Source organism: Galeopterus variegatus, unplaced genomic scaffold (assembly GCF_000696425.1).
Source record: "Galeopterus variegatus unplaced genomic scaffold, G_variegatus-3.0.2 Scaffold553, whole genome shotgun sequence".
NCBI lineage: Eukaryota > Metazoa > Chordata > Mammalia > Dermoptera > Cynocephalidae > Galeopterus > Galeopterus variegatus.
The window spans coordinates 588,901-609,155 of NW_007726664.1; the positions used below are offsets into that span (position 1 = coordinate 588,901).

The window sequence follows — 20,255 nt, forward strand, 5'->3', positions numbered from 1 at the left end:
AAAAAAGGAAAAAAAAAAAAAAAAAAAAAAAAAAGAAGGCTCTTTCCATGTACCACATATACTATCAAGAAATGGCATAAATGATTTCAATAACCCCACCCTCTCTTTTGCCTCACTCTCCACCTCACTCAGGGCTGAATCAATATATTTCCATATTTACTTAATGACAGGAATCTGATATACCACATATGCAACCTACACATTTCTAGAACTAAATAAAACAGGCCTACCCTTCTCCCTTTGCAGAACGGGTTCTGTGTCAACAGTATGCCTGAGAATCACTGTTATTAATCTTACTTCTTTGGCATGTTAAAATATTAATATGAACCGCTCCCAGTAAGCAGACCAGTAATTTATTTCATGTTTTCTTACCTTGATTGAGAAAGTTTTTAAACACATACAACATCTGCCACCAGAAAACAGGTTACACTATGTTCCTACAAGTCATGTCCAGCAGAGAGCTGTCAGATTCTGAGAACTGGGGGGTAGACAGAGCATGTGGGTGGCTGAACACATGGCCCACTTGGTAAGGGGGAGCTCAGTGGGTCACAGCGGGCCTGCCTTTATGACCATCTTAAATAACTCATCTGTTAAACCTAAAACAGGGGTCATTCTAGCCACCTATAAACGTGAGGTAGGTTCTGAAAAACCTTTTATGCCCTTTCAGTCAAAGGTGATTACTCACTTGGGTGCTAACTAGAATGTTCCATATGCTCCCCCTGTGAATCTGAAGCTGCACGCTGGTAAACCTGGCCATCTGTGCCCTGGTGCTTCAGGTCACTGCAGCAACTCCCTTCCAAAACAAGGGGAGGAAGAGAGAAGGCATGTCCACAGAAGCGTTTCTTCCTTCAGGTCCTAACCTGCCAGAAAGCCCACAATCCTCTGAGCTCCCAGGCCACCTGCCCCAAGCACTGGTATCCAGGATACCGCATGAAGCTGCTGCTCTTTTAGCAGGCCCTCACTAGCCAGACTCGAGTGGACGGCTGCAAGCTAATGAGTTGTGTGCCCCAGCCAGGGAGAGGCCTTGTCACATGACTCTGGGATCAGCTCAGAGTGCCACCGACTGCTGTGCACAGATCAATTTACCCGGATCCCGGCAGCCTGCCTGGTGTCCCATCAACCCAGGCTTTATTTGTTCTGACAATTACAGCCTTCACCTGGAAACCTTCGTCGCTACTAGGGCTGATTTGACGGAACCTAGAAATGAAAGGACGAAGCTGAAGTTGTAAGTCAACTCTCTTTTCCTGGAGGACGGCAGGAAAGGCAGCAGTAACCCAACGACCAGGTCAGACGTTTGCCATGGCCTGTCCTACCTCAATCGTGTTGGTGTCACTATTTCCTATAATACTTCTCATTTCCTTAAATGAGTCTTATGTCATCCCAATGACCTATGAGATATCAGGAAGGAAAATTGGTATTGTTCTCATTCAACACTTCGGGAAATTGAGGCCCAGAAAGGTTAAACCCCAAGCTCAATTAACATGTAGTAGGAGACCGGTAAATCAGGTCTTTTGGTATCTGGATAGTCCAGCCATGACCAGCATCCCTCAGACCCTCTCAGTTGGGATCCTAGCTGGGCGGGTGATGGCCTCACCACTGTCACCAACAGAGAGAGTGGTGAAGACGCTGGACAAATCCTCCTACCCAATATATTTCTTAGTTTATTTTCTAAGCTAGAAATGGGAATGTTCTAAGGGCAGCCCACCCATCCCCAAACAAAATCAAACTGTTGTTGTTGGACAATTTTCTGTTAAGCAGCTATAAGCCGAATGCCATTAACTGCAAAATGTAACCATAAAGGCCATAAACTCAACATTGTTAATTAATTAAATGCCTCATTAACTTTTTAAAAAACATGATTTATTCAATTCATAGAAAATTTAACCATCACCACTGAATGCACGAGCATGTGGTTCCACATGGCATTTTAGCCCAAGAAAGAAAAGCCTCTTTACCTGGATGGAAAGGTTTGAGTGTACCTGGCCTTTTAGGGGGTCTAGCTAACACAGATCTGAAGGGTGTTACTAAACCTCAAGAACCAACTTAATACAAAACAAAACTCAGCCTTTTTGTTGCACATGGTATCTTTAGCTGAGCAGAAAACAACAATGGCAAAGACTAACTTCAGGAAAACCCTCCCAAAACGGCATTCAAACCACATCTCACTGGGGTTAAGCAAATTGTCCTTCCACTTTAAAAGGTTTAAATTGCCACATCTGAATGGCCCATCATCCCAACATTTTAAATTCTGCCTAAAGAAATCCCAGAAAGTTGGATTCAAAGTTAAAAGCTTTTTGGATTCAAAGTTAAAAGCTTTCATCTAGTAGTTAAAACATTCCGGCATCAAAACTGGTAACTTGTGAAATTTACATATTGAAATTTACATTTGAAGGGAAAAAAAAGAGTTGGCCTTACATAAACATTCCTAAGTCTGCGGGTGCCATCAAAGGCAGGTAGGCTGAAAAAGTATGGATTAAATGCTCCTTGGTCCAAGCCTCAGACCCACTGGCAGTATGAAAATAACCAAAATGGAAACTGTTCCTTAAGAGGACCCAAAGGTCCCTAGTCCCAAAGGAATGAGACTGGTGAAAACGATGCCATGATCAAAGACCAGGCCAGGAGCCCCACCCTCTATGGCCAGCAGAGTTTACTGCCCTCCTGCCCTTGCTCACCTCTGGAGCTTGCTGGAAGGGAATGAACGCTAGGCATGCCGCATCTACCCTGTCCTCCTAGGTACTGCTGCTCTCAGCTTGTGGGAAACCAACTGGCTGCCACTTGGTTTTAATCTGCAAGTAACTGAGCTAATTACCAAATCCTTCCAGAGAGTTTTCTCCAAGATAATCCAGATCTCAAAAAGAGACATGTTACAAACAACAGCACATACAACCAAAAATACCACACTAGTGCATCAAAGGACCTTCCCGCAGGTGTGCGCAGACTTCCAAGTTCCTACAATCATGCCTCAGGGGGAGGCTCTGGGTCAACGGGAGAATGGCAGCTGGGCGGTCCCACCAGGAAGGGCGCAAGGCACAACGGACAGCAGCAGGGTCAAGGTGTGGGGGCCGGAGTTCTGGCCAAATCCTATGAGCCTCCAGCTGAGTGTGGGCCCCCCACCCCCCACATACCTCCACACTCAGCTCGCTGAGCTACATTTTAATTTCACCATCCAACTCCCAGAGGGCTGATACCAGCATAAAAAAAATGCCTTTGCCCTGTGGGCTATTACATCATAAGTTCAACTGACAAGTGTGTGGTGGGAGAGACGCATGGGGGCAGAGGGAGTAATCTATCTCAAGGAGGTTTTGAACTGTAAAAAGGGCAATTCCAATGTGAGCCAGTCCTGGAGAGGAGCTGGGTCCAGGCGTGGGGGGAGGGCTGGGCTTGGAGCCAGACTGCTGGATAACTGTCTGTCCAAGTCATTTAACCCCCATGGGACTCAGTTTTCTCATCTGAAAGCAGGGATAATACTAGTTACTACTAATGAAGATGATGAAAGGGTGACATGAGTTACTCCAGATCATATGGGCTTAGAAAGAACACATGGAGTGCTCCGTCAATATAAGCTATCATCGTTGTGGGCCATGCTGGGTGATGGGAGGAGCAGTGAGTATGGGGCAAAGTCTGGGTCTGAGTCCCTTCTCCTGTCCTCAGCCCAGGGGCTACTTTACCCTCTCTCACCTCAGTGCACAGCCGCTTCGGGCCTGCTCCCCCCACAGGGCCACCCCTGCACCCACAGCAGCACCACAACCCCAAATAGAGCTAACAACTTCTCTCCCCCTTACTAATCAGAATGCAAAAGGGCTCATTAAAATTCCCCCAGTCGCCAAGCCCTGGGTTATGTCAGATTTCATATCAGAGATAAGTGAGCGAGACTGGAGGATGCCGAAGCAGCCTACCTGCCTGAACACGAACTGAACATCAGAGAAGCCTTTCTTTTCACACCACGACTGAACAAGCCACCAAAGAGACAGCAGCGAGAGTGGGGCTAACACAAACATCCTGTTGGAGCACCAGCCCAGCCCCCTGAGGTGAAAGGGGTTGGGATCTGCTCTCCAAGTCCCTCCCCTGCCCCAGCCAGTGTGCCACCCCCCACACACCTGGAACAGCAGCACAGGGACACTCACCTCATAGCCAAGCCGGGCTGCCCGCTGCAGGAGGGTCTCACCAGCATTCTTATTGACAATAAGTCTCCGTGCTTCCGGTGGCATGGGGCGAGACTGGGTGGTCTCTTGAGGGGAACTTGAACGTGGCAACTGTGTGGACTGGGAGGCTGGGAGCAATTGCTGCAAGCGATCGAAGGGCTTCGGCTCCTGCTTGGCTGGTGACAGATCGTAGTCCGAACTGGGCTCGGGCCGCTTTCTGAATCTTCGGACAGTCACCTATCACAAAACCAGGCAGTGCACACAGTTAAGGCTGTGTCCTCCCAACACCCGCCTCCACCCCTCCTCCCCTGCACTGAAGATTGCACTTTTTCTCTTGTCTTTTGGGGGCGGGGGTGATGTCAAAGGAGGGTAGGGGAAAGGGGGTTTTATTGTTTTTGTCTAGTTTAAAATTTTGCTGCCACCCAGAAGACATGCTCCTCTGGGACAGTGGAGTGACGTGTGGGGGAGGAGTTCAGAAAAAGGAAAGCTTTATCCCCGAGAAGCAGCAGGAGAAGCAGGCAGGTGGGTGGGATATGCTCCCACAGGCCCAAGGGGAAGCAGAGGTCGAGAGGTACCTTGCCCTCAGCACTCTCCACATAGTAGTCCCCTGTCAGCGACAAGCCCCGCCTGGGCTCCTGAGGTATCAAGTGCTTGGTTTTGCACAGTCTCTTCCCGGATGGCTTCTCACTGTTGTCGGTGTATTTCTGCAGCAGGGAGGCAGCCTGGCAATCCTCTTCTTCGTCTGTGCACAGCACATCTGTCTTCTGGCTTTCTTTAATTTTCTGCTGTTTGGCAGGCGGCCTCGAGGCTGGCGTGCAGCTTGGCTGAGTCTGCTTTTTGCCGCTTGCATTGGTGGATGAAAGGCTCTTCATGGGCGGAGAGCCGGAGAACACAGGCAAGCCTAAATACGGAGCGGGGCGGGCGAGAGAGAGAAGAAGCAGGCGTTACACAGTCGTAGCCGGTGCAGAAAGAAAAGCCCATTGTAACACTGATCACTGGAGCAGTCTCAGTTTTTAAAGATACACCAATTATGTTTTCAAAGCATTAATATTTTAATTATCCCACATTCAGATGGCAAATAGGTTAACCCACAAGATGCCAAGTGGCAAGTTTCTTCAAAGGGCCTGGACAAGAGGACAGAAGCCAGCTCTTCCTGCTGTCCCGCCCCCGCCCACTGACCCAGGCGCAGGGCTTAAGACCCGGTGAGTGGAGAAAGCCTGAGGCTGGAATGAGGGTGCTGGCAAGGCCCTGGGGCCACCTGACTCCCCTTCCTGCCCAGCCATGGGCTGGGTGTGCAGCAGCCCAGGAAGCCAGTCAGGTCCCTCTTCTCAGCTACATTCTAGAAGGAAGTGGGGAGGGCACAGGGAACAGAGCGAGCAAGGACATCCCGGTCAGAGTCAACTTCTGCAGCCCAAGTTCCCCTCCAAGGCCCTTTCCTACAGAGTTTCCTCCAGGAACAGGGTGGGCACTCATGGAGTGGCCTCCACACACCTTGTTCATTGTCACTGGATTTGAGGGACTCTTCCGACCAGCTTCTGTTGCCTTTGGCCTCTGCCCTTTTCCTGCCAGGTTTCTCTTCAGTGATGTTATTCCCCTGGGCAGCAGCCTCAGGCTGAACAGCCTGGGTCACTTCCTTCCTGCTTTGCCGGCCAGGTTTGCTCTCTGCTGCCGACAACTGCTGCTCCCACCGTTCTCTAAGGTGCAGCAAGTGGCGTTGTTTTTTAGGATGGAGCCCTGTTAATTCAATGCACACCTTCAGGTTGGTCAGCTCACTATAATGTGGGTCTTCTAAGTGGTTAGAGGAACTGTTTGTCATTTCCCTCTCAGGCCAGTCATCTAATGGAGAAATAACTACAAATTAATCAAAAAGCCCCCTGGGGGGAACAAACTGTCTTACACATCACTAATGGGGAGGGGGGAGGGGAGGGGGGTGGCCACTGTCTCAACTTGAACATGTCTCTGGGCTGGAGCGCCTGCATCTGGCTTTGCAGGGAGAGGAGGTGTGAGCAGCTTCCCAGGGCTCCAGGGTGGGAATCTCCCAGAGATGGTGTGGGAATGGAAACAGAAACGCTCCGCTGCTGTGCCCATGGTGTCCCCTCACCGACTGTCTACGGGGATGACACGCCACACATTCATCAACACCTCCTGGCTGTCCCCGTGGCCACATGCACAGGCCCCCAGTAGGCAGCTGAAGATGACCGAGCTCACCTTTAGAGACCCGTCTTCGCTTGGCCTTCAGCAGAGGGTCCTCTGGCAGCTCTTCCACGGGGGTCTCTGTGTGGCTGCTGTCCCCTGAGACTTTGCGTTTCCTGTCTAGCCGGAGGGTGGGGCTGTGTGGCATGTCCACAGCTGCGGAGTCCGCGGGCGGCTCGCTCACAGGCTGCCTGTCCACAAAGTACTTCTCCACAGGAAGATCTTTGTCCTCCGGGGCTTCAAAGAGATCGTGTTTGTTTCCAGCACTAAACTCGCCTAAGGGGAGGGGAGACAAGAGGACAGAAACGAAAGACCAAAGTCACCAGGAGAAGGCAGGATTTGGGGAGCAGGTGGGACCACCATGCCCAAGGGAATCTATTGATAGACCCTTCTTTGGAGACTGGCGGACCCCTCACAAACTGGAGGTACAAAATGCTCAGAAATAGAACTTTTTCTATCTTTTTCTAGCGGGGACATGAGGGAACAAAGAAAGGAGATGGGGCATCAATATTCTCTTTTTCTAAGGCACCATATCCTTTATTTCGGCAGCAAGATCCAACCAAGCAAGGGCTGACCTAAAAATCTCTCTCTCTTTTTTTTTTTTTCTTCCTTTTTGTCTTTTTCCGTGTCCGGCAACGGATCGCAACCCTCAGTGTTGCTCCCGTGCCTCGCTCAGCCAGTGAGTGGGAACCGGTCTGTATGTGGGATCCAAACCCTCGGAGGGAGCGCCGCCGCGCTTCCCAAGCGGCGCACTATAGCAGTGCGCCACCGGGCTGGCCCCGACCTAAAAATCTCTATGGAAACAATTGCCGAGGTCATTATTTTGAAATAAACGGAAGAATGATGTCAGAAAGAAGAGAGACCAAATATCCCCATAATGTCATCTACAGAAGGGATAACACCAATATTCACTTGGGCCAATAGGGGAGATGAGGAGAAAAGAAGGGTGGGAGACAGAGTGTTGGAAGAAAGTCTAGATCCTTGATGGGCAGAAGTCATGGTCTCTCCCAGAGAGCTCCGGGCCTATTGGCGAGGCCACCACTGCAGAGGCAGGGAACCCAGGCTATTCCAGGGGTACTGGGAAGAGGGGCCTGGAAAAAGCCACAGGCAAGGTTTCCTAGCACACACACAAGTTCAGAGACAACTTCAAAGAGCTCAATCTGACGGTTGCACACACGTGGTGGGAAAAACATATCACCAAAATCAAGGGGCTGCTCCCATTTCCTGTCCAAGACAGGGCGACCCCCATGGGGACGCTGGTCACCCCAGCTGGCACTCTTCCTTCACTGTCGGGAGTGTCTTTGCCAGGCCAGGCCGGTGCGCCACTGCTCATCCCAGCACCCCATGCTGCTTCTGGCTCCCTCTGCTCAGCCTACCATTGAGGTGGGGCTTTTCCTGGAATCTTCTCAGCCCAGCGTCACTTCCAAGTTTTGCCCTAACCCAAGAAACAGCTCGCTGACTGCTTTGCTGTTGCATTTTTTCTAATACACAATAAAATAAAATCGATAGCTACTTCACAACCACCGTAAGGTTAAGGTGTTCGCCCTTGGCCCACTATAACACTCCTGCACCTCAGCGGGGAGATGAGTCTGGAATGTCAGTAACAGTGAGCTGAGCTGAACAGGTCACTTTCTAGATGCAAGATAAGCAGACGCCTCACATGCTGACCTTACCCGTCCTTTCCCCAGCCCACTTCAAGTGTCCCTCCCACTGTGACCAGCCCCACTCATCCCCTCAGCAGCCCTCTCTCAGGGGCACTCTCAGCGTTTAGTGGCAGTCTGCCATGGAGGCGAGCCTCACCCTGGCCTTGGCTAGCCTGTGCTCTCAGTGGTGGAAGGATCTGCTCACCTGCTCTTCAAGGGTGTCTCAAGGCAGAACAGATGGAGCCGTATCTACACTTGCAAAGGAATGGCAGAGTCTCCCCAGCCATCCCTCCTCCTCGCTCACGATGGTGCACCATATGGACTGGGAGAACTGAGTCTGGGACTCAGCACCCAGGCCCCTCCAGGGAACACCACCCCAGGTCTCTGTAGCTACACCTGGCACTGAGTGGGCACCCAAGAACACAGCCAAGGGGGGTCTTCCATCATGGGAGAGTCCTAACACAAAGCTTGGCCACAGCAGAAGAAAACACACAAGCTGCCCAAACCTCTGGTCCCTGCTTACAGGACCATGCAGCTTGGCCTGGCCACAGCTTGGCCTGGGGATGAGAAGAGGGTGGTCTGCGGGTCCTCACTCTGCTGTGACCCTCTAACTACCCTGGCAGTAACAGCGCCTCTTTACAACTCGGCCCCCGTCAGCTATAAAGTGGGACCATCACTGCAAGCTGCCTCCCTGGGGTGGGCTTCACAAACACAGCTGAGCAGGGCAAAGGGAATGGTCAGAAAAATTACTTTAAAAGGATGCTAAGACCCTCAGACCATCTTGAATCTTAGCCCCGATATTTATGAAATTTTAAGATGTGAACTCTCCTAGTTACACCATTTGACTCCCCTGGTCCAATCAGCCTTCCAGTGTAAGAACCATCTGAAGAAGCACCATGTGCAACTTTAAAAATGCACTTTTAAACGTTTAAAGTGTACTTCCCCCTTAGATAGGAAAGATGGCAGGTGACTGGGTGATGTCCCAATGCCTTCCAGGGTCACAATCAGCCAGCATGCGACCTTGCCACATCAGATCAAAAATCTCTTAAAAAAATAGGGCCGGCCCGTGGCTCATTTGGGAGAGTGTGGTGCTGATAACACCAAGGCCATGGATTTGGATCCCTATACAGGTATGGCCAGTTAGCTCACTTGGGAAAGCATGGCACTGACAACACCAAGTCAAGGGTTAAGATCCCCATACCTGTCACCTTAAAAAAAAAAAAAAAAAAACCTCTTAATCCCAAGTGTTTCAGATTCCACTTCCACATTTCACACTTGAACTCCAGGTCACATATAGTTGCCTGTATTTGTAACAGTCTTGACCCTGTCTAAGGCATCTTAGGGAGAAGATTTCCACTTAAGTTTTCAACCTTACTTCAAACTATTTTTTGTTTTTAAAGATGACCGATAAGGGGATCTTAACCCTTGACTTGGTGTTGTCAGCACCATGCTCTCCATGTGAGCGAACCGGCCATCCCTATGTAGGGATCCAAACCCGTGGCCTTGGTGTTATCAGCACCGCACTCTCCCAAGTGAGCCACGGGCCGGCCCTCTTACTTCAAACTTTTTAAAAGTAAAAAAAGTTTCTATCTCACCCACCTGATCTTTTGCCAAAACTGCCAGCATCTTTTGCACACAGAAAACCACCTGGAAGATTTGTGATCATTTATTTCACAGGCTTGTGTCAGCAGACAGTGACTGGGGACCTCGTCACCCTGCTCCTCACTGAATGAGAAAACCCCTACGAGACAAGGGGTCTTGCCATCTCTGTCTCCTCTGAGGTTCCCATCTGGGAAAAGCTAACCTGCACACAAGCTCACTCCCTTGAACCCCCACCATTCCCCATTCAGCTGGGGGTGGTATTCCAGTGCCTGGAAGTCTGTGGTTCACCTTAAGGATGGTCCCTTCCTGCCTTGTCCCTAGGAACCCCAGAGAGCAATGCCTGTGGTTTCTCATCCTGAATTGTTATCAGAAATCCTCCATCTTCCCTTGCTAAATTCGGGTTTCACTGAAATCACATCCACCCACACATATAGCATAGCTGCTTTCCTCTCCATTCTCAAGAAGATCGTTTCCCAAACTAGGTCTATCCCCCTTCCCCCAATCCCTGAGCCTCTCAGGGTAAAGATTCTGATTCCCCTCAGTGTAGGCCCCAGGACCTTACTCTAGGGTGATCCATCTTCCATGGGACAGTAATAATCCTGAAGAATAGCCACCTGACTGCCCAAGGTACACATGGCCACCAGCTATGGAGGAGAGCTACATGTCACATTCCTGGACACTTCAACTTGGAGCTCCTCAAACAGGGCTATTCCAACCACTACCCACAGGATTACCTTTGAGGGCAAAGAAGATGGGTGGACAGATAGAGAGACAGAGGTCCTAACCATTAGACCCCACCATCACTGCTACTTTAGGCCCTTCCAAATGCAGGAAGCCATGTGCTCTTGGTCACGCAATGTAGGCAGGTGTGAACGTGGCTATGTTGTTCATGGTTTAACATTTGCTCCCTGTGGCATGGTCACGTGACTCACAGCACATACATCCCATAATTTATCATGGTTATGCCATAGCAGTACCTCATGGAAGCATCACCACGGCAACATTTACAAGTCACCATGGCAACAAAGCAACTTCACCACTGTTGCAGCCATGCCTAGTGAGCCCTAAACAAGAGAGTATTGAGACTTTTGAGGGCTATCCATGATGTCAATTCCCTTTGTAAGTAACGTAACAAAGCATCTCTGCTCCAAACTCGCAGTAGTTTACAAAGCATGCAGGTGCTGCTTTCCTGGAAGAGAAGTTTCCTGAGCCAATAAGTCCCATGAAGCTCCCTGACTTAGGCTTCCTTTAGTTCCTGCCCAGGCACTGCCACTGAGCAGGTCTTAGGTCCTCCTAGCCAAGTGGCTGGCAAGGGTTACCATTCTCGAGAAAGAAGGGCCCCAGGCCTCCTTGTCTCTCTGTTTCAAAATGCCACTGAAGGTTCCTATTAATGAACTTTCAAGGTTGAGGAGCCTCCTAACGCACTTGTTAACTTCTGAAATGAAAATTTAACTCAGCCCCCATACTATAATAAAGAGTAAATGAAAATCTTGACCATGGTGTTTTCAAGTTCATTCATTTTTCCTAAACAAGCCCCTCCCAACAAGACGCACCTGCAGGCGGTGGCTGAGGCTGTGCAAGAAGCACCTGCCATCTCAGAAGCTACTGGTGATCCAGGCCATCTGAGAAGGGAAGGATTCGGGGAGGTGTCCTGCACCCTCTTTGTAACCCCTGCCTGCCCCTAATCCTCACCCTAGCTCCCAGATTCTCACAGCTTGGCTCTTGGCCACCATGACACCCCTGAAACAAGAACTGAAGAGACCCACGGGGACTGGGGACCGGGGACCAGGGCCCGAGCCCACATGAAAGATGTGATGGCCAAGAAGGCCCAGGTAATTTGCAGCTGAATGGACCCAGCACCTGCTGTCCCCCGGATGAGGCAGCAGTGGCAGCAGCAAGGACTACAGCTCCGCTAGGTTATTCCTCTTCAACCACACACAAGTCTCCAGAAGAGCCTGGGGATGATGACCTACCTCCTCCTTTGCCCCAATCTTTAAAAATGAGTCCCTCACCTTCCCCAACCCTTCTTCTGTTGTCATGGCTCATCATCCGGGCAGCACACAGTGGTAACTTATGGTTCTCTAGCCCCTGTCCTGGGGGCTCCAGGAACAAAGTCTGCTGGCCTGAAGCTGAGAGAGGTTTAGGGGAGGAGCAAGGGAGGCCTTTCTGAATCATCAGGGGCTCGGCCCTGCTCCCCATCAGCCACACCAAGGTCTCGTCTCTAGGTTCAGCAGAGAGATGGAGAAAGACACAGAACTTCTCTGGGAAGCTGGCAGAGGTGAGGCCACTCAGATGTGAATTTGAGGGCAGTGGCCACCATGAGTCTGGCCATGTTACTCGAAAACCAGAGAAAGGGCAAGAAAACTTGAAGCTGGCTAAGTTCCCATCCCTTCCTCCAGCTCCCCTCACCATCCACTCAGAACAAAGAGGGATTCTCATTGGTGGGCAGTCCCCCTCTCCTAGAAGCACCTTCCCCTCAACTCAGCCTTGCCCACTTCTCCCAGGTCCCTCTGAGAAAGCTCCCCGAGAGCCAGTGCTATATGGCAACCAAGAAGAGGGCTGCGCGTCTGCAGCGAGCACAGCGAGGAGGAAGGCTTTCTTTGCCTCTTCACCTGAGGGTGGCTTGGCCCCTCCATTGCCCCACACATCCACCCTCTGAGGTGCAGCGAGTAAGGAAACTTCAGGTACAACAAGAGTCCCTGACACTTGGGTAGGGCCACCACTTAGTGGCAACAGAAACCACCTTCTTCAGGACTAACTTACAGCAAACTGGTCCTGGTTTAGCTTACCCAGGAGCCTGGCAGGTGGCCTTCATCAGCCCAACCCCAAGGATGAGCTGGGGGTGGGGAGAATGGGGTGCTCTGGGCAGCAAGAGCTACACTCTCCCTGACCACAAATTCTCCTCAAATTCCATCAGGCACTGATGACCTGTGCTGGGAACGCCAAACCTATGCCAAACCAATGGCAGGGAGCTCTCACATGCACCCACCATCCCCTCCAGTTCACCCAAACACTCTAATTCATGTTGGCCAATGAGGTTTTTGAGGTGCAGAGCAGGCTTCAAGGCTCAAGCATGCACAACGGAGAAACAAAGAGCGAGATCTTCTCCACTGGCTGCCAACACATCTTATCACCCTGGAAGTCTCATGAGCAAAGACTAAAGTCAACCCCAGCGGCAGGCCAGCTGTTAGGACTGAAGACAGTGTCCTGAGGAAGGGCACTAATTTTCTCTCCACATTTCACTTCCAAAACATGAGCTACCCCGTCCGGTGGGAAAAGCCCCCTCATGTATGTCATGCTGTCAGATGGCAAACAACGGACACAGGAAATACTTATGTTCACCTTCTGCAGTGCTACAAAACAGCACCTATCAGTACCCCACAGGCTTCTTATCCCCATTCCTCTGCTACATTGTACTGAATTGTTACTAACCATGGGACCAGTGTTTCTTTGGTAAAGGAGATGTGTTCCAGGAAAGAATCTTTCACAGATGTCTCCTTCCTGGCTGTCACAGTGTTCAAAAGGACAATCAGCCCTTTGCTCCACTGATGGCAAAAGCAGCCCATTTTTCTGAGCAGATGCGACCCGGACCTCAGGCCATCATAAGTGAATCGCTTCCTCTTGCCTCCCTGGGCTCTGGGAGCAGGTTCACCCATTCTCACCAACGTGGTACCACACACAAGCTGCTCAGATTTACTTACATCTCTCACTGTCATTCTGGTCAGCAATGGCCTCCTCCAGGGTGACCGACTTTGGCTTTTTGTCCTGATTTCCTTTCAACCTTTCCCAGTCGGCTGGGCTGAATTTGCACACCTCGGAGTCTTTGGTTGCTGGGTGGCCACCTTCTCTCTCTTTCATCTCCAACTCTGAGAAGCGCATCATTGCACGCTAGAAAGGGAATGGAGATGAAAAAACAAAAACAAAAACACCTTACCATAAAAGCTATTTCATTTGCCTTACCTTAAAGGAAAGTATTTTCAAAGAAAAGTTTGCCCAAAACCAACCACAATTTATGAGATACAACTCAAGATATTTTAAAGTTTAACAGGTAAAATTTAAGAGTATCTATATGTAAGAAGTCACACATTCTTTACCCATAAAGTCATATGTATATAGATATATATGCGGTGTGTATGTATATCCATACATACACTATTGCATAGAAACAGACATTCTCTTTTGAAGGTAAATAAAACAAAACAAAAACACAACGCAAAGAAAACAAAACAAAAACACAACAGAAAAGAAACAAAATGCACAATGAGTAAAGACGACCATGGCCCACAAACTTCCCTTTGTATATTTGGAAATGAAATTTAACTCAAAAGGTTTATGTAAGATTCTAGTAATAAAAATTTGAAGAACTGACCTCACAGTAAGCAGCAGGTAGACATAAAATACTGTCCTCTTGTAATCCTTCCATCTATGTAATTAAAATGGGCACTCAATGGATCATTTAGATAACTTCATCCATTTTTATAAGCATAAACCAATTTTTTTCTTAACATTGCAAAACAATTTGGCTTTATTCATCTTTTAATTAAAAGTAAAATATCTTAAGGAAATTCCTATACAACATCTATCATAATTCACTAGCAAGTTAAATACATACTCTATCCCTTTAAACGAACTATCTTTTTCTTTTTTTTTCCTTTTGGTGAAAAACTTGCACGAATCCCACAGACATGCGGCTGCTACACATCTCTACCAAGTATCAAGTAAGGCATTCTAAGCAGCACTTATAGGTATATCCGTTATCTTACAGGCAGAGAAATCAAAGGAATTGGTAGGTAAACGTCATGCAGTCTTTAGACATCCTTCACAATAATTAAAACCTGTTATCTGACTGGAGTTCTCTTATAACCTACAGAATAACTTAAAGTATCCAGACATACCTAAGTGCTACCACTCACTTCCCCTTACTGGCCACATTTCATACATTCAAATTACCATAAGCTTCATTAACTAAATCTGACTGGTGCCCTGCCCTACCATACTCCCCCAATCCTCTTTACACATTAAAAAACTGACAACTGGTAAAGTTACTGCAATTCAGGTGGGGGGCTCACCTGCAATGCCCGCTGCTCCCGGCTGAGCTGACTGGAATCTGCATACAGTTCGGTAGTGACACACTTGAATCGGTCACCCACATAACCCGCCGAGTTTGCGATTCTCTTTGCCAGCTTAGATGGCTTCGGTTTCAGAACTTTGCCATCATTTGATTCTGCCTCCTCAGCTCCATCTTTGGTATAGGTGGGGGTGATGTCCACACTCGGCGGGGCACCGCCCATGCAAAATGGTTTGGGATCCTCTTGGGTTTTACCAAATGTGACAGCAGGGCCATCGCTTCCCAGAGTTGGCTCCAGGAATGGGGTTGAGACTGGCATCCCTAGATTCTCTTTGTTGGTACCTGCCGGAACACTGTCCTTGCTTAAGCTGAAGACCGACTGGCCTGGGGCCTGCTTGAAGCTATAGGCCTCGTGGAAGTCACTGATACGGCCCAACTCCTCTCTCAGGGCAATGAAATCGCGGTGCTGCTGCAGGGCAGGGTCGGTTGGGGGCTTGACGGGCTCAGTGCTCTGGCCAACACTCTCTGCTGTGAAGCCAGGTTTAGTCACATTTGCGTCAGTTTTAGCATCTGGTTCTTCTCGGAGAAGGTCTACATAGACAAGCTTGTCGCTTTTGATCACAGTCTTCCCTTGATTCCAGCTGGGGTTTGGCTTCACGCTCTTGTCAGTGGGGACTTCTGGGTGTAATTTGGTGCTGCTAGCATCCAGCATCTCAGAAAACCGATTCCGGAGGGTTGGGTCCTCATAGCGGGCTCTCTCGTGGGACCGGGACCTCCTCTCTGGTTTCTCCTCCTTAGTGATCTCTATGGGCGTGTGTGGTATCAACATGGGATGCACCATGCCCAACCCCAGGGCATCTTGGTAGGTCACAAACTCTGGCCGGCCTGTGGGCAGCCCGTAGGGCAGTCCAGGCTTTGGGGCAAGGTGTCCAGGAAAGAGACTGCCGTTGGGTAACAAAACTGGGTGAGGGTAGACAGGTCCCTTGCCATGTAAAGAGAGGGGACTTATCGCAATGCCCTCAGGCGCTGGGTAAGGGAGGTAACTCCTGGGGTAGGGAATTGGTGGGGACCTGAATGCCTCATTCGGAGAGAGAAATATTGAGCTCGGCGGGAGGCCATTCTCGTTTGCTTTGAAACTTGGTTCTGGGTTGCTGGCTTTGGCACCCTTGCTGCTGGTGCTGCCGCTGTGCTTGGCAGGCGTGGTCGGGGGCTGGCCCACATGCTGAATGACAGATGGCGTGGTGTCCACGGAGCTCCTGCTGGTCTTGGTGCCATCTGCATTGGCATTGGGGGCTGGCGATGCAGAGGCTGGGCGGCCTGCGCTCGACACTGACCCTGAAACGTTAGTGATCACGGCGTCTGTGCCACCCATGCGGGGACACGATGAACTCCTCTGCTGTGGTATGGCCCAGTCCAACGCCTTGTTTTTCAGCGATATGCTTTTGCCATTGTTCTCTTCGTTAGGACTTGGCCCAGGCACCACCCAGGATGAGGGAGCAGTGCTAATGATTTCAGATCTATAGATAGCACAGCCATTTCCTGGAGGAGATAGTGTTTCTTTTGGAATCTCACTTCCGGAGAGCACTAAGCTGCTCCCAGCCCTGCTGTGAACCAGGACTGTGGGGGCCATCTTTTTCATGTGGTCTGCTTTGGAAGCATCTACATCCACCACTTTAGAAGACAAGTCGAGTGGCTTATCCGTGACGTCTTTGGTAACACTTTGCTTCTCCAACAGAGGAGGTGAGCCACCATCCTTCCGCTCTTGACCTGCTGTCTTGCGGACGTGCCCGGGCACTGGCTGGGCACTTTCGCCCCCCTCGGGAGCCTTGGGATACTTGCCATTGGAGAGCCTAGCTGTGGGGAACTCACTGTTGACCGTCACGTATGGCTTGGACAGGGTGACAGAAGGGGAGGTGGAGATCCTGGCATAGTGCTTGTGGAACTCCGCGTAGGTGTCTGCAGCAGGCTGGGTGGGAAGATGGACCCGGGGGGAGGGTCGAGGTGATGGGGGCAGCAGGAGAGCTGTGTCCCCTGGCAGGCCACTGCTGACCACCTTGGCAGAGGGCACCCTGGGCTGTTTACTGTTCTGGATGTGGGGATAGGCATGGGAATCGACAGGGTTCCCAGGGCTGACGCCCATCTTCCATGGGAGGCTCTTGTCTGCGCAGTGAACAAGAGGTGGGATTGCTGGGGCAGCAGAAGGCGTCGAGAGCCTCATGGGTGAAGCCAAGGATGATGGGATGTGGGGACTGACGTAGTGAGGTGGTGGCAGGTAGAGGAAGCGCTCCCCATTGGTGCAGACCGGAGAATATAGCGGCTGGGCCAAGCTGTAGGACTGCTGAGGTAGCAAGGTCTTGTACATGTTCAGTGAATACTTATTTGGCGAGTCGAGGAAAGGGTAGATGGCCGGCGTGGCACCCTCCATGTAAGGGTTGACCCAGGGCAGCCGCAGGTAACTAGCACCATTGATGTTGAGAGGGCTCTGTTTGTCACTGGCAGGCCTGTCCAAGCCCAGTGTTTCCGCTGTGGCGACAGCACTTTTTTGTATTCCAGGCGGTGTTTTGTATATAGCACTGAAGCCATTTGGGGGTTTTCCAGAGACAGCAGAAGCCTCCACTGTCTCGGGTGTATTCGGTTTGAACTGCATCTCTGGATTTCTTTCTGAAGAAAACCCAAGGCCACCTAGAGTGCTCGTGGCAGCCTCCCGACCTTTCTCGGAGCCTAGTCCACACAAGCTAGAGTAGACGATGTTTCCGGGAACCCGGAGTCCTTCCCGGATCAGGCCAGTGCGATCCATGCTTAACGCTGCCAGGCCATCTATCCGATGGGCTGTGCTCGCATCCACCTTTGCAGAAGAACAACACGGTGTTACTTGGGACCCTCCTTCAAAGCAGCAGCACCCATCCCAAGGAGAAACACCAACTGGCTTCAACATCCCAGCAGAAAGGGTTAAAGACAGGATTCTCAGGGTCTGTTGTCCCCTTTCCCCTTATCCAAACCCTTCTGCTGTCTGCCTTTCCCTGTCTGTTCATCTAGTATCCTCAAAGCATGTAAAATGTTGATTCCTTTAGACTTGAGGCCCATATATTAATTCAGTCATCTATTACTTTGGAAAATTCACCTTCTCAGCAATTCTGAGAATACACCAACTACAATGCCCTCAGCACCACCCTCATAGGGCACAGAACTCATACTAACCCTCCCTGGGCCTGTTAGGGTTGGGGTGGGGTGGGATGTTCATTTCATTTTCCTGGATGTAGAAAAGCATTATCTAACAGAACAAGAAACACTCTTCAGTGGGACAATAGGAACTGAGGACTTTAGCTGTCTCATTTCTAAATCAATAAAGAGGCCATGGGTCAAACTGTGGTTGTGTCTTTTGACTTCCTCTCCCTGGTGTCTGAAGAGACAGTCCTGTGTTTCAAATTTTCCTGGAAAGGTAAGCCCTAAGGAGCTACTTGGAGGCTGAAAATTTATCCAGCTGGGAGCATTGATGTGGCACGTAGCTTACTTATCTAAGAAAAGGCGGCACACATCTCACCAGTCACTAGGGGATGGTGACAACATGCGGCAAGCATGTTGAAAGGAGTGCACCGCCAAGAAGGCAAGTCAGAAAGAGGTTGGGTGGAGGCCTTGTCCGGAAGCACAGACTTTCTCCTCAGCCCTGCCATGACCCTTCCCCCCAGGCCCTTTAATGGTATGCAAATGAATGCTTGATTGATTACTGATCACTGATATTCAGATTTCACAGCAATAGAAGCCATTAATCTCTTACCACGTTGTGGTTCAAGGGATTTTCTTCCCTCAGTTCCAGTCTGGTTTTTGAAGCATCACCATCATTTACAGGAATTTTCCTATTTAAAAGGACACACCAACTTCATGAAAGCATTCCTCACTGAATCCATCTTTCATAGATCTCCCTAGCACAGACCAGGTGCTCCTAACCTGCCCCTCTAATGGCCCACACTGAAAGATGCCCCCAAATGGTAATTCAACTCGACTGGGAAAAACCAAGGAAAGGCAGAACCTTTCACATGCAGACATGAATCACAAATATGTCTGCGAGGTGGGTAAGCCAGAAATTAAGCACAACCACTTTTCCCGTGTGATCTCTCTCTAGTGAGGCCAAGAAAGCCGAGCTGAGTTCTGCTGTCCTAGCCAGTCCACATAAGCTCTCCTGAAGGGCAGACATTAAGTAGCAAAATGGCCAAAGACCAAAGGGGGGCTGAAGCTTGGAGTCTGTGGGCTGGCTGCATCATCAACCACTTGTGTTACCCACAAGGCCAGCTTCCAAAAGTTGTCCCAAAACAAAGTTAGGGACCATGTCCTGCAAAACTGGTTTCCATGGTGATAATGAAGCCATATTTGACTGCCTTTATCAAAATGACAGGGGGATACACACTAGTATCATACAAATGTCAGCTGCTCCAGGCTGGAGAGGAAGCTGCACATCTGTGCCAGGCTGCTGCGCCTGCCCTGGGACTTGTTATCAGAGAGCATCGATAAAGAAAGTGCTTGGTGCCAACTTCCAAATCCCCAGGATGAAATCGCTGACAAGTAGCAGAGGAAAAGTTTCATCATTACCCCAAAGAGCAGCTTCAAGCATCTACTGCTTAGCTACCTCTACCCCACACTCCAAAATTCCTGATTAGGAACATAACAAGAGCCGTCGGGTGACTCAACCCAGGCGCCAGTGGCCTCACCCAACAGGCAGCGGAAGACAACCAGAAAGCCTGGGCTTAAATGAGGGAAAGGGTGGCTATCTCCCCATTTATTACTGAGCAAACTATTTGTTTTAAAAGCACATCGAATGCCGATCCACCTGGGCCCACACTCCTGACATTTAGAGTTAAAGCAGCATATAGACTGGGATTAATTCTCCTTCATAAATATGAAATAATAAATTAAGGACGAAAGTGCACTGAAAGGCCGCTTTAGGGGCTAATCTTTTAAAGGGCGGTGATGCTTCGCTGAGCTGGGTTGCCTGTTAAAACTGTAAATCAAGGGCCGCCAGCTAGGCAGGAGCTCATTCTCCCCCACCCCTTTTGGGCCACTCCAGCTGTGAGAAGGGGAGGGGGCTTCAGCATGGGCTCCGATCAGGGCTGCGGGGCAAGGGCCCACCTCCCTCTCCTCCAGCCTGGCCCAGGTAGCCACATTCACCTGTCTTCGCTTGTCCCACACATGCGGACCCTCTCGCTGTTCATCCAGCTGTGAACGTTCCCATACAAGGGAGTTGCTGAAAGCATGTCGTCTTCTTGGATGGCAGCTTCGCTTCAAGCGTCTAGTCTGTGTGAAAGGCAAAAAGAATCCCAGGGGGTTGAGTAAAGGAGGGCTAAACAGGGAGCTCGAGAAGGCCTCTTTCTAGGCAATTCAGACAGGATGCAGACTGTGCATGATGGCCTACAGATGTCCAGGGGCCAAGGACACATCTGACCTGAATGTACAGCGCAGGGGGCTGCAGCTTCCCTGGCAGGAAGCCCTGGGGGTAGGGAGGAGTTTAAAGCAAAACCTGCAGTCCCATCCAAGGGACAGCATACCTCTGCGCTTGCCCGGCCCCTTTTCCAGCCTTTGAGTGTATAGTGGTCAAATAATATTATTCATTCTTGC

At 50.1% G+C, this 20,255-nt stretch overlaps 1 protein-coding gene across 4 annotated transcripts in view; it reads right to left on the reverse strand.

Annotated features, from left to right (window-relative positions):
* BCOR (BCL6 corepressor) overlaps window positions 1-19,936 on the reverse strand; it is a 27,241-nt gene extending 7,305 nt beyond the window's left edge. Inside the window, exons 1-9 of one of the 4 annotated variants that reach the window (XM_008570009.1) lie at window positions 19,809-19,936; window positions 18,424-18,502; window positions 14,650-17,493; window positions 13,950-14,003; window positions 13,282-13,468; window positions 6,351-6,611; window positions 5,634-5,876; window positions 4,718-5,043; window positions 4,125-4,379 (exon numbers count right to left, since the gene is read on the reverse strand). In XM_008570009.1, the coding sequence (XP_008568231.1) occupies window positions 4,125-4,379; window positions 4,718-5,043; window positions 5,634-5,876; window positions 6,351-6,611; window positions 13,282-13,468; window positions 13,950-14,003; window positions 14,650-17,493; window positions 18,424-18,502; window positions 19,809-19,894 (4,335 nt within the window). In that variant the 5' untranslated portion in view covers window positions 19,895-19,936. Of the gene's footprint in view, window positions 1-4,124; window positions 4,380-4,717; window positions 5,044-5,633; window positions 5,979-6,350; window positions 6,612-13,281; window positions 13,469-13,949; window positions 14,004-14,649; window positions 17,494-18,423; window positions 18,503-19,808 lie in introns of all 4 variants that reach the window. The other 3 variants (XM_008570006.1, XM_008570010.1, XM_008570008.1) reach the window with 3 other exon arrangements.
* Between the last annotated feature and the right edge of the window lie 319 nt (window positions 19,937-20,255).